At 45.1% G+C, this 14,438-nt stretch overlaps 1 protein-coding gene across 1 annotated transcript; it reads right to left on the bottom strand.

The window, feature by feature from the left end:
- Nucleotides 1-412: 412 nt before the first annotated feature.
- On the bottom strand, nt 413-12,625 carry SLC14A2 (solute carrier family 14 member 2). The gene is made up of 8 exons (XM_019472563.1): nt 12,460-12,625; nt 9,729-9,918; nt 9,116-9,244; nt 6,523-6,715; nt 5,499-5,646; nt 3,815-3,949; nt 2,108-2,157; nt 413-682 (listed from the first exon to the last, which is right to left on the bottom strand). The coding sequence occupies exons 1-8, from the start codon at nt 12,623-12,625 to the stop codon at nt 413-415; spliced, it is 1,281 nt and encodes a 426-aa protein (XP_019328108.1).
- Between the last annotated feature and the right edge of the window lie 1,813 nt (nt 12,626-14,438).

Genomic DNA, 14,438 nt, shown 5'->3' with positions numbered 1-14,438 from the left:
GATATGCATGTTCTTAATTTGAAGTGCAGCTCTTGACGTAGTTCTTTCTTACATTATTTATTATTATTAGATACCAAGTCCTTCTCAGCATATTTATTTTGTTAAATTACACATCTGAAATAAAATACAGCCTCTTGTCAGCGTTAATGTTCTTCTGCCTATTCTTATAATTATTATTGATAAGAGGTGACTTTCAAGTTAACAGCGGGTGGATTGATAAGGCAGCTGTTATTGTGTTACCTGAGTGCTTCTTGGAAAGCTTAGCTCAAGGGCAAATCGTGTTTCCTTCGGAGCGTGGGATGCTGAATCCCCAGCCTGCAGACCGCTGCCGAAGGTGGTGTTTGTGGCTGTAGTGTGCTTGGCTAGCGTCTGAAAAACTGCCCCAAAGCTGTACGCTCGCGGACATTTGAAATCAGTAAGCATGGCGGTTTTTGGGGGTGCACAGGGGGGTGCCTCCTGTGCTTGTTTTTGAGTCACCAGAGGGTTTCTGCTCCTTTCGTTTCTGCTCTTCTCTCCTGCTCTCTGATGCTCTTCTCTTCATTCTCAGGTAGTAGATCCGGTTGGCTTCTGGGTAGGTGACTTTGCAGAGGGGGATTTTGTAGATGGCTGGGTTGCCTGAATTTATCAGCAAAAAGAGAAGCGCGGAGAAGCAGAAAGGCCAGGTGCAGAGTGGCAGCCCAAGCTGGAAGGGAAAGGGACAGACAGGTGCATTTTGATACCTCTTTTTGCATGTTCCCTTTGCTTACTTCTGCCTGTTGCTAAATTCTTGCATTTGAGAAGCTGGGAGACCCTGCGCTTTCCCTGAGGACAGCGTGACATAGGACATGCCTTCCTGAAATGCCCCATACAGGATCCCCCCTTCGGATCCAGAGGAGGATGCCCAGATGCAAGTGCCTACACGGGGTCTACACGTGAGCTAGGTTCCTGCTGGTCACTGGAGGTCTGGGAAGCTCCTCTGCTACCAAACGTCGATTCAGTGGCTCACACAGAGGTATCTAGTTTATCTGAACTGTACGGGGCTACGTAAGGCATCCCACATTGGAGACCTCAGACCTTTTGGAGATGCAGCCGTTGACCAGAATGGCACTTGGCACCAATATTGAAGCAACTGAATCAGGGTCCAGAGCTCTGCTGACTGTAATGAAAACCAAGACATCTAGCTCACATGTGGACATTAAAATTCTCTAATAAATGAGCTGAATCCTACTCTCACTGTCCTGTAAAATGTCACGTACTGAGAGTACTATTCACACATATTGGCTGTCCTCAATGCCCATGTATTACCAGCATCGCATCCAACCCTCAGGCCTGCCCTGTGACCCCACCTCTTGACCTGACTTGAGGTCTGCCAAAAACAAGATCATAAGAAGAAAATGTAAATGTTCTTTTTTTCTGATGCATCCCAAAAGCAGGTGTGCTTAACAAAAGGGTAGGTCCCCCCCATCTGCAGGGACCTACACGGTACTAAGTGGATGCCAGATGAATATATTTAATGAATGAAGCTGCTAGTTCTACTTTTTTTTCTTTTAAGTTACTAAATCAATTTTATTAAAATATGGTTTTGCTTTAATCTCTCAGATCTTAAAGAAGAAACAAAGCTTGGCATTTCTGGCTTCACTTCTTTGTTGATCTGTCCAGATATGAGGATTTTGTATTTAAGAGAACAGTCTTCCCCCCGCATTTTAGTTCTCGTATCCAGATCAAACTTAAATAGTATCTGTGGGTAGGGTGGGAGAAAGATCTCGGAAGAAGCAAGGAAAAATTTAGACCATTGGAAATAGTTGTTCAAAAATATTGCCTGCAACAAAGTGTTGCATCTCAAACCGCTTGCTGTTGCTGGAATCCACATATACATGCACAGTCCTGCTGTGGATGACATGCTCCAAAGTGTTTAAAATCTTATTATCAGCTGCCGAGTCTGCACGTGCACAATTCAGCTGACAGAGAATCTGTACAAGATCTGCCATTGGCTGCAGCATTCTCATTCCAATGCTGTCAAAACTGACATGGAGAATTTTGGGGTACTTCCTTAGCGTTATATCATAACAAATCAAAATACAGTTAAAACAAACAAACCAAAGCCCCATTAAAAAACCCTCAAACTTACCACAGATAGGGCATTAGCAAGAGCTGCTCCAGAGTAGGCACAAAATAATGCTGAGAAAAGAAGACCAAAGACAGCTCAAGATGAGGAAAATCTTGCTCATCTCTCCAAAGAAATTATTAGAAATAGTAATATTGTTCAAATGCACAGTAAAGTATCCTGACAGCTACCTGATGTGAGGATTAATTTTATAATTCAACAGTTAGTTAAAATGCCCCAATGCTGCATCTGGCCATGTGGACTACATTTGGTCTTATCTGCTCTGTAGAGATGGATGGTGAATGAAGAATGTGGTTTTGTCATGAGCAAGTGATGGTGGTATTCCTTTTATCTTTAATTTCTTTTTAATTGGCACAACTTGACCTGTGTGCAGTGGGCCATTACAGGGATCCCCCTGTACCCGGCACTGGTGAGGCCGCACCTCGAATACTGTGTTCAGTTTTGGGCCCCTCACTACAAGAAGGACGTTGAGGTGCTGGAGCGTGTCCAGAGAAGGGCAACGAGGCTGGTGAGGGGTCTGGAGAACAAGTCTTATGAGGAACGGCTGAGGGAACTGAGGCTGTTTAGCCTGGAGAAGAGGAGGCTGAGGGGAGACCTCATCGCTCTCTACAACTACCTGAAAGGAGGTTGTAGTGAGGTGGGTGTCGGTCTCTTCTCCCAAGTAACAAGCAATATGACAAGAGGAAAATGGCCTCAAATTGTGCCAGGGGAGGTTTAGATTGGACATGAGGAAAAATGTCTTTACTGAAAGAGTGGTGAAACATTGGAACAGGCTGCCCAGGGAAGTGGTGGAGTCCCCATCCCTGGAGGTATTTAAAAGACGTGTAGATGAGGCGCGTAGGGACATGGCAGGCTGCCCAGGGAAGTGGTTGAGTCACCATCCCTGGAGGTATTTAAAAGACATGTAGATGTGGTGCTTAGGGACATGGTTTAGTGGTGGACTTGGCAGTGCTAGGTTAATGGTTGGACTTGATGATCTTAAGGGTCTTTTCCAACCTAGATGATTCTATGATTCTATTCTATGATTCTATGAAATTCTCCACCGGTGTCTGTCCTGTGGATTCAAACCACGAGCAGTTAGCAGTGGGCCTCCTTGCCCCAGGATGTCAGAGGTGGCAAAGCAGCAGATAAGGCACCCAAGGACAAAGTCAAGGAAGGGAAGGCTACGGGGCAATCCAGAAACTGTGCTCAGGACAGAAAATTACTGAAATGCAAATGGTTGGAGGCTGGGTGAATCTTCATGGGAATTTTATATATGCTACACTGTTCTTAAACTCTTCCCATGTTTTGGGCTGCTGTTGGAGATGGGGTCTTTGGGTAGATGGATTTTAAACTGACCTTGTGCAACAGCTCTCTTCTTGTGACACAATTCCTCTAATGATACATATGGTTATGAGAAGGCTGCTTCTATGAATCTGTTGAATTGCTAATTTGTTAAACTTCTGCTCATGGCATAGCTTGTGCTCCTTTTGCAAACAGTACTTCCACCCTTTCTAGATGTTTTTATGTTATCAGGGCCTAAAGACCCTTCTCTCTGCACTTGCAGCTTGCACATCCAAGCTCAACTCTGATGCCATCACAGAAATAGCTCTTGGATAGTACCTAGTTTTGCAGCAGAGCGGGAGCCCAATGTTGACTCTCAGTCTGCACTACTCATAGACTGCCTGGCTGCATAAATTTTTGTCTTCCCTTTATGTGAAAGATACATACCACAGGCAAGTGCCAGCAAATGAGTCTGCCAGGTCAAGGCATAGAACATGCCCCCAATCGCAATGCATGCGAGTGCGCAGTTGTAATTGTGTAAGCCAAGGTAGATGCTGTCAAATGGTGATGCAATGCTCAGTGCTGCAAGACAAAAGGCAGGGCTGTGAGGTCAGGTATGAGAGGTGTCTGCAGGAGGACCCGTCGCTTGCTGGGAATCCATCGTCTCTTCCCTATGACATCTAGATAAATTTAACCATGCTCACACTTGCATAACATGCACATGCAGAAAAAGCATGAAATCAAATGAAGCTCATTGTTTTGGAGCTCTGATAATGTCCCTGGAGTTGGAATTTGGCCCAGTCTCAAAGGTTTATTTCAGGCAAAACTTCCTGTGTACGCACTGAGTGTGTTGTAGCTAGTCTCCCAGTTGACCAGATGGAGGATCCAGCCAGAGTGTAGGAGGACCTTCTCACCTGGTGTCCTTCTTGCAGAAAGCTGTGCTCCCATGTACTGTTTAAACCTCATACATACCCTGATCTTGAATATCAGAGGCACAGCTGAGTGTCTTTTGTGGGAGTAAGCAGGGTTTTCCATCTCTTCCTAGTGACCTTTGCTAGATGTGGTCTAGATACTAGGTATGGTCACTCCATCATTGCTGTGGAAATTCTCCACTGGGTTGGGAGCTGAGGGTCTGCTCCAAACCTGACCTCATAGGTACTTCTGCAGGATTTCTCAGAGGCTTCAGGAGTACCAGTATAAAGAAGAGCGCAGTATGTAGTGCACAGGCCACCTTCATGTCACTCAAGATTAATACATTTCCTGCTATAATGTCCTCATTTGTCTTCTGTTTCATCGCCATCCTTATCCCCAGATACTTTCCCCTGACCTTTCTCTTCTAGATTAAATGTCAGACCTGTACAAAACTTGCAAAATGCTCTTAACCATACAAATTGTGGGTAGTTTTGTTTAAAAAAAACAAATATAAGGCAGCTCACATCTTGTACAAAGTGCTTGAGAGCATAGGGAACTTATTGTTGGATGTCTGTGCCTTTTCCAAGGTTGTTGTCTCAGACTACACTTATTCCATCATATTTTTTTATTACAATCAGTCACATAAGTGGCATTAATCTTGTCATTACTTCAAGGGTCAGATTCATCTCTCTTAACTTAAGATTGTTTCTCCGGTTAGTGGAGACACAGGCCATTTTGAGTGGCATTCATTTAGCTATTTTTACAAATCTGCAGCAGGATAGAATGAACTTCATCCTAGAAAAGTTTGTTTCTTTTCATTGATCAGCTCTGAGGTAGACATCTGCATGTGGTGGTAATTTAAAACACTTGTGGTGGCAAGAGATCAGTTCTGAAACTATTTCTCTATGTTTCTTTATCATCATCTCTGTGGGATTCGTCACATCCAATGGCAGGAGGGTTAAGCAAGGTGGAACAAACCACCTGCCTGAGTTACAGATCTAATAACAAATTGAAAGCTTAAAGAAAATCTGCTTCTGTTCTTGCCTTCACCATATTGTGTGACCTTCAGTAAGACCTTCCAAATTTAGACAGTTTCAAAAATGGGAGTGTTTTCCCAAGTACGTCCAAGCCCATGCAACTGTAAAGTTTGGACAGAGTCATATAATGGCTAGCATCAAGATAACCTAGTCAAAAAATGACTTTGGTAAATATTTCTTACCTGCAAACATCCCCACTGTCGATCCAATTGCAGCATGTAAACAAATAAGCGGGGAGGAGATAAGTAAAGCAACAAGGAAGATGCCTCCAGTCCAGGGGTTTTCACAACCATACACTTGACCAACACCGACTGGGATGGATTGCAAGAGCTGCAGCAGCCAGGAGAAAAGGGCATGTTATTGTATCTCTCTACTCGGAAGGACACAGCAGTTATTTTGTCCAAGCTATTGGTTAGAAAGGAAGGAAGCAACCCTGGCTGTGAGTGGGACTGATGGGTAAATGTGGGCTCTCATGCTCTCCGAACCAGAGTTAGTTCATTGTTTGGTTTGAACTTTATCAGTCCAAGATGGACTTTTATTTCTTTTGGGATGGTAATATGGTGGATGGGGAGTGGGGGGGTTGGGCTTTTGATTGTTTGTTTTTTTTTTTTAATATGACTTTAGTGAGGGAGAAAAATGGTAACATTCCTAGGCAATAATACTATGGTGGGCCTGGTTGATTTGAGTTTATTATCTATCATATGAAGCATATCAGTTACCCTTACGCTGCTTTCGGAAGGTGATCCTCCAGAGCTAGAGCTAGACCTGAGGGGACTGGGTATAAATGAGTTTCTGTCCCTTCAGAATCCTGATGTTTCTTCTGTCTTTTTATATTGTTACTGACTGTCTTGCTGATGTTCTTTCAGCCACATCTGGAGAGTGAGAGTGTATCTCTAGATGTGCTTCTGTACTGACAGCACTCAAGATTTGTTTTGGGGCAGTCCAATTTTAGGTGAAGTGAGTAGTTCAGCAGCTCTTTTCCCTCAGGCTTAATCAGCCTTTCTGCTGGATCAGCCAGGACTTTCCCTAGGGCTTTTATGGCACTGTCCTCCATGGACTGAACCGAGCCGTGTATTTCTGTGAATTGGTATTGGCTGTACATATCATATACCCATTCTGACCCATGCGGAATTGTTATCCCAAGCTGAATGCCTTCACACTCACCTTTTTAATGAAATAGCGTAAACTTGTTGGAGCGAAGCTTACCAGTGGCACATTGATTGCAGACCAGGTGATATTGGGCGCTGATGCTACAGGCTTGATGAGGGTTGTAGGGAAGAAGGGGTTGTAGTGTCCTGTGGCTGCAAAGTACAAGGTCACCGCAATATTGAAGGGCAGAGTGAAAACAGGAAGGTCCCATTTACTGAAGATGGATCCCAAAGCACTGGACAGGATTGGACTGAGAACAGAAGGAGAAGAGAAACAAATATAACTCGTTCATAACATTTACAGTGGTGAAACAGCCTACCACTTTGGTCATAAGCTCTGGTAAATGCAAGCCAATGCCATTCCTTTTAGAAACATCAGGGAGTGAATACCTTTAATACGCTAGTCTGCATCAGACAAATAGTCGCAGAATGCTGTTCATCTTTTTGCAACAACTCTCACATCCACTCATGGATGGCATAAACTCCACACCCTTCTCTCAGGACAGCTGGCTAGTGTGCAAGCGGTCTGCTAGCTATGCCGGGCTCAGGAAGACAACAAAGAAATGTACATCCAGTACAGCATTTAGGCACGGATGGAGAAAGGCAAACTGGCTTCTTATTTGGTAGAAAAATCTAACAAGAAACAGAAGAGCAAATTTTGGGAATGCCACAGGAAGAACTGTGGAGAAGTTTGGATGGTCTAAGAAGCTGCTGTCTTGAGGAGGCAAGAGGGAGTTAGAAATTACCTAATTTGCTTTTTTTTGTTTGTTTGTTTAAATAGTTTGAAGGATATCAGAAGATGGTTCTGCAAAAGAAATAAAGCAGAAGAGGTGATCAAAGAGGATGGAAAATCTTCCATTAAGAAAGACGGAAAATATTTACTATGTTCGGCGCTATTTTGATACTGTGAAAGGTGGTGTGCCAGGCATGACTCAGACCTTGATGCTCCTGCTTATGTCAATGGACTGATGTTACTGTGTGCTGCCCAGGTACCACCCAAAATCATATGGCATTTTCTGAAAACTGAGCTTCCTTCTTCAGAAACATGATTGAGTATATTTAGCACGTAATGTATTTGGGGTGACCCTCAAAATATTTAGAGATCGAACACTAAAAAGCATGCAAACCTTGAGATACCATGACTTTTCCCAAAGTTCTTGGCTGTAGAACCCAGGATATAAACTTCACCAGATCTGCTTTTCTCAGGACATTTCCAGACTGCCTTATTTCCACTTGAAGTGGGCGTCCTGCATGAATGCCTTTGCCGTAGCATATTGGCAAGATAATATCTGTTTTTTATGGGGCCCAGAAAGCACGTGGAAGAGAGTGAAAGGGCAAATCCTGTCCTTGATGGCAATAGACTGCGTTCTGCTGCTTCCAGCTGAGTTTTCCCGATATAAGTGAGCTGAGCAGCTCTTATGGTCAACCTCCAAGTAGCAGTGGGCATTGCACAGTTTACAAAAATTCATTTTAAAGACTTGAATTTTTCAAGAAGCTGCATTTGAGTCCTGGAAAGTCATTAAGCTGGTTCTAATAAAAAAACCCCACCCAAATTATTTGGCATTTCAAAAGCAACATCTTGTGTCCTGTTGTGCAGATACTATCAGTGGAAAAAATGCTTTGTTCTTCCTGTATAATCTCAAATGAAGTCTATTTTACGGCAAATTTGGTTACCAGAGCAGTTTACAGATTTACTTGCTTGTAGCTGTAGGAAAAAAGTCAGCACTTCAGTGAAAACAGTGTCCTAATTTCTGTGCTGAAATACAAAGCTTCTGCCAGTTATACATCTTGTCAGGAAAAAAGAGAAACAATTAAAGAAATGCTGACTTCTAAAGATGAAATTCAAAGTATCATTTGAAAAAATCACTGAAATGTCTAATTTCAAAATCTTTCATCTCTACCCTCGAGTCTTGTGAACTAAAAGAACGAAGGAAAATTTGAATAAAAAGCCTCAAGGAATTCTGGCAGACAAGACAAACTAAACATTCTTGCAACATGTCCCGGGTTTTGAGAGGTTGTTACAAAATAACCTTTGCTGAGAGTGACTAAAAAAATAAAATATGAAAAAAATCTGATTTTAAAAGCAGTGAAATGCAATAATGACTTGCATCTTATCGCTAACAGTGATTAAAATGTGACTCTTGAATTAATTTCAGTTAAGGCTGTTAAATAGATTCTGCAGTGCTGTTAGGGTCCGTATTTAGAAACGGTAAATTTAATCCTGAAAGGACATTGTCTGGCATTCAGAGTTACTTGGAGGAATTAATTTTGCTCATGACTGGCTGTATGTCTGAGTGGGGGAAGATTGAATTCAGCCCGAGGGAGAGCGCCGGGTCGGTTCAGCGCCTGGATGAGGAAGAACGGTTGGTGTTGGGCACAATGACATCCACCCTGAATTGTCCTTCTGATGAGGGCTATTTGCAGAGCGTTGAAGTGGGGCTGCTTTGTCCATGTGTTATAATCAGTGTTGTCTGTGCACTCGACCTCCTACCAACGTGCCTCACGAGCTCTGTGCGTCAATGAATGCCTCTTTCCAGTGCCACGGTGGCTGGAGCTGCCGGTGTAGAGGGGACTTCCAATGTGTTTAAGCTGTGTATAGCAGGACTCCTCATTCTCTGAGAATTGTCCCTAGGAGGAGAAGTGGCACTTACCAGGCCATTGATATAACTGCCACAGGAGGAAGAAGCCACCAGTAGTAATCCCCTTTGTCAGAGAAGACGGCCATGAGCAGTCCCACCAAGATCCCGTTATAGCCGTGCAGCCCAGCTGCAATGGCGGATCTGTGATGGAAAGAAATGTTTGCAAGGTAACAAGCTATGCTGAAGGTGACCTGTCACAGGGACCCACTGAAACACAATTTATGAGTGTCCTGCTCCCAGTGAAGGGAGTGTAGGGGAAGGAGGAAAAAGTGGTGAGGTAACTGCCATATTGCATTGCACTGGTGTGTGGAAGGCAGGAGTTCGGAGTCTGTTGAATGATGATGATCCAGGGGGTTTCCTGTGACCCAGAGGACCTACATTACGGCGATAATGGCTACCAGAGAGAGATAACAGTCTGCTCTCACAAAGACAGCCAACTATGGGGACAGGCCAGCTCTTTCTGGACCACAGCTCTGTCCTCACCTAACTGCTTCCAAACCGTCCATAAGGAAAGCTGGTCTGCTGGCTCTAACATACTCAAATGTGGGGCTATGACCCATCAGCGGATTCCTGATACCATAATGATCAATTTTTATTAATTGCCCGGATGCGAGGTACCACCTACCTGTCCTGACTGAGGGCCAGCGCAGTTAATGTTGACACGGTCATTCCAGTACAGCCCGTGAGCATCCACCATGGGGTCTGGATGAAGATCCCCACTAAAATGATCAGCCCACTGAGCGGGTTGTTGACAAACATCACCTGAGAGGTCCCTCGCAAGATCCAGTCCACCAGCTGGACCATTAGGGGCTTATCTGGAGGAGATCAAATGAAAACGCTGGTGATAAGGCATCATTTCAGCAGGACTCCCTCAAAGCACACTCATCTCTGCAGTCGCTTTCTGGCCACAAAACAGAGGCGATGTGTCAGCAGGACTGTAAAACCAGTCTCTGATTTATTGCTGTCTGAGCATGTTTTGCATCTGGCACTTGAAAAGCTAATAGGGATGGTCTGGGCACTGCTATAAAGTTCATGGAGGGATTCATAAAAAAGCGGTTAATTTACGGTGGTCAAAGAATAGTCTTTCTTGCATAGTAGATTGCTTAAGATTTTGCTATAAATTTAATGAGGAGATAGTCCCTTTTTGGTGTATAATTCAGATGCAGAGAGGGACTTAGGCAAAGACTGAAACTAGTTTGTACGTGGATAGGGAAATATGAAAAGGAAACACTTGCTGTTTTAGAGACCCAGAACATGGAGGTACACTGTATACAGGAGATGGGGTCAAACTGTCAAAGGTGTCTAAAAAAGTACTTTGTGAACTGAAGAACCTAAATTAAGAGGATAGTTATTATAGCTTGGGCTGTACTCAGGGGAAAGAGGCATTTCCAAAGGACAAAGAGCCATTGCTCTTCAGAGAAGACTATTGAACCTCAACAGAGCACATGGGCACCAAGCTCAGGTATCTCAGGTGACTGCTGGGGGGAGGTGGGATGTGCGTGGGGCTGAGGGCAGCCTGGCTGAGGGCATCTTCACTGAAAGGGTTGTCAAGCATTGGAACAGGCTGCCCAGGGAAGTGGTTGAGTCACCATCCCTGGAGGTATTTAAAAGATGTGTAGACGTGGCGCTTAGGGACATGGTTTAGTGGTGGACTTGGCAGTGCCAGGTTAACGGTTGGACTTGATGATCTTAAAGGTCTTTTCCAACCTAAAAGACTCTATGATTCTATGATCTATGTTCAGTGCTCCTAATGAGCTCCTAATGGGGCGAGGAGGGTCTTGTAGCACTGCAATAAGTTTTTGCTGCTGGCTCTTCTACTGCAAATTGACTTTAAGTCTTTTTCTGTCACGCTTCTGGGAAAGGTGTAACTATTTCTCTACTGCTATGCATTATTAAACATGATACAAGGAGAATAAATGAGGAAGAGGGGCTTCTTACATGTACAATATGTTCATGCAATGTGTATATGCAGCTTTCACCTTCTTACATATTTAAAATTAATTCAATTAGTTTAGATTGTTAATTAGATACAGCATAAAGTGCCAGACTACTTTTTGAATCTGGGCAATGACTTATTCCTAAAAACTCCTCTCTTCCCCAACTCCCTCCTTTTTCACTTCCCTGTATTGTATCTACAGTCAAGTCTCAAGTTTTGCTTTCTGATGAGATTAGCTTAAATAGAGGATCTTTGGAGGGCCGGGTACCACTCTGCATCTCTTCAGCATCACTGGGAGAGTCCTCCCAAGAGGCTGGAGTGCAAGTTGAGGGATGGCTTTGCAAGCATCCCTCAGGCTGTGCGTTGTTGGGGAGCTAGGCAGTTACAACCAGGGAGGAATGAGTTTTTTAGCGAAAAATGACCAGGCTTGTCTGAAATAATTTTTACTAATATTTAGTGTCGAGCTGTGAGATATATCAGCAATGCTCATGGTTTTAGACACAAGTATAACTGGTAGTATTCAAATATAACCAGTGGGCAGTGGCCAAAGCTTTTCAGGACATTGAGGAAGAAAAGCTGTCTACCAAGCATGGACCACCGGAGTAAAGAGAAAGCAGAAGGAGATGTTCCCCTGTGGCTGAGGATCACACTGCCAGCCTGATGAGCTTCCTGCCTGGAGGCATCTCAGCCAACCTCCTCCACCAACGTTAGCCACCACGCAGCCTGGCTGTACACGGCTGTCTCTTATTTCTCTCCCATTGCTGGAGTTGTACGGCTAACAAACCTAGCCTTGGCAGAGGACCCACAGTCCTACATAGCCTCTCAAAGCCCCAGATCCCTAATAATTCTGGTTAATGCGGACCATCATGTATTGTTCCTGTCTGGACAGTAAACCTCTGAGATCAGTACTTGCTTTGTATTTTATAGCAACATAACAGCCACAGTGCTTATTGCTCCCCCAAGGCTGGTAATACAAGAGCCTTTGTCCACACAATCAGGAATCAAGTCTCCATCGCCAGCCCACACGCGGCCGAGGAGATGGTTGCTGATCCAAGGCACTTACAAACAAGACTAAATCCCCAGCCCTGATGGGATGATTCTGGGCACCGCTATAAGGAACGTGGTGCTAATGACACATAACCGATTAAGTGTAAGAGACGTCTTTTGCCTGTGCTGAATTATGCCTGCAGCCACGGTAATGGCAAGAGGATGCAGTGAGATCCCCTTCCTGAGAATAAAATGATTTGGGTTAAAAGGCCAGAAGTTTGCAGTGAGCTTGGACCATGCTGCCTCTGCTCTGCCTCAGGGGGCGAAATGGCCCCTCGTCTCGCGCCCCAGCACTGAAAGTACTGTTGGCAATATAGATGTTCCCAGCTAGCTCTTCCTAGCCAGAAAGCCCCAGACATATCCCTCTGCTTACTTTTCATCCATTCTCCATATTCTTTCATTTCTCCTGTGAGGTACCCGAAAACTTGGTGGATCCGATTTCTGCTTCTCCCCAGCAGGTCCCGGGCTCTTGGCTTCTGCTCCACATACAACTGCCTCTCACTGGGATGTTCAACCACAGCTATCTCTCCAAGCTCCATCTCTTTTGGGTGGTGAGAAGAGTTAACTGTAAATCACAAAGCCCATGTGTTAGAAAACCTTTTGGGTTGTGCCCTGGGAAATTTCTGCTGTACTTTAGAGCCCCGTGGTGATAACCTTTTTCAAAGATGGGATGTTTAATGGAGAAGGGACCTGCCTGAACCACTGCTGAGAGTGGTGTGCGCTGCTGCCTGGGGCAGTGGTGTCTCCTCTTGGGGATGAGGACCAGGAAATAACCCCCTGCTGTCATGGGGCTGTGGCACAGAGCTGCAGGGAGAAACAGGGATGTGACATAGGTGCCCTGCAGCATCCCACCCTCACCCCAGCTCCTGATGCAGTGTGTGACAAGCTGCTGGTTGGACAGGGGACATAACCTTTGCCAAGTACCTGCATGCTGTTGCAGCTACGAAGGAGGAAATAGGTGCCCTGCAGCATCCCACCCTCACCCCAGCTCCTGATGCAGTGTGTGACAAGCTGCTGGTTGGACAGGGGACATAACCTTTGCCAAGTAACCGACTGGTACCTGCATGCTGTTGCAGCTAGCAAGGAGGAAGCCTGCTGATGTTTGGCTAGCAGCGAGCTGGAGAGAAGCAATGCAAATTGCCAGTACAGTAGCAGACAGCAGGAGACAAGAAAATACTGGAGGAGAGGCTGAAGGCTGCATCCCTTTTGATGTTTTGAGCTGGTGTGTTCATATATCATAGCAAATCTATGGCCTTTCCATGCTCCTCATTCCACATCTGCCTTTGATAGAGCATCAAGAGCAAACTGGGATAGCATCAAAGTATTGAACAGAAATCGGCATGCACATGTGGCTTTAGACAAAGATAAGCACCGCGGTTCAGGGCTGTGTGCTCTTTAGTTAACAGGTGAATATCCAGGCAGGATCATGGATTTAATAAACTCCTTACTACAGTTGCAGGGCTCTGTTCATTAAAAAGTCCATCAAGACAGAACCCCTTAAGAGAAAATACACTGCACCGCACCCTAGTGAGCTGCACTGCAGGTTACTTCTGCAAAAATGCCACCCTGCTTTCTGAGGGAGTCTGGCATAGGCTGGTCTGTGGTTTTGTTCTACTGATTTTGGAGAAGTGTTGCCCAAAAGTGGACTGTGTTGCGAAGTGCTTGCCCCGTGTTTCGTGGAATGTGGGCACCACCTTCTGGTGGGAGCCTGTTTTTTGGTAGCTCAAACAGACTGGCTGTCAGTGTTAAAGCCTGTAGCGGCAGCAGGACAGGCTGGGAAGGGATGCCTGGCTGGGGGGAAGGCTGCTTTGCAGAGAGGAACACTGGCAGGCAGATGGTAAAAATATCTGTGGCTCTGAATGCCCTAATAAGAAGGTCCTTGAGCATCAAAAGATGTTTTCCCTTCACCCCTGCAGCACAATGCTAAATGCAGCCCTGCACATGCTTTGCGCAGTGCTTATTGTCTAGTGCTTTGGCTCTCTCTGCCGGCAGCTCGTCCCTACCGCAGCAAGAGTCTTTGTGATGACCTTCGTGCACAAGCATCAGCCTGGGGCTGGATGTACGGGCAAGGATGTTGTTATGTGTAACTGTAAAAACTAAACCTAACCAGTGCTCAGTTTGCTTGATCCTAAGGGGGAGGAGGATTATAGAAGATATTGAGTGGTCTAAAGCAACAAATGTGGTTGTGCAAGGAGTAGACACCCCCAAAACCTTGCTCATGAGTGTCTCATGTGAGCAAGCCCCAAAACCTTGCTCATGAGTGTCTCATGGGGCTGTGAGCAAGGAGGTTCCCAGGTTCTGCCTAGCTGCACTCAGTGCAGGAATAAGCAAGGAGCAAAAAGAGGGAGGGTA

The sequence above is a fragment of the Aptenodytes forsteri genome, unplaced genomic scaffold, assembly GCF_000699145.1.
Source record: "Aptenodytes forsteri isolate BGI_AS27 unplaced genomic scaffold, ASM69914v1 Scaffold36, whole genome shotgun sequence".
NCBI lineage: Eukaryota > Metazoa > Chordata > Aves > Sphenisciformes > Spheniscidae > Aptenodytes > Aptenodytes forsteri.
The sequence above is the reverse complement of the archived record's forward strand: the minus strand, read 5'-3'. Positions and strand labels throughout refer to the sequence as shown.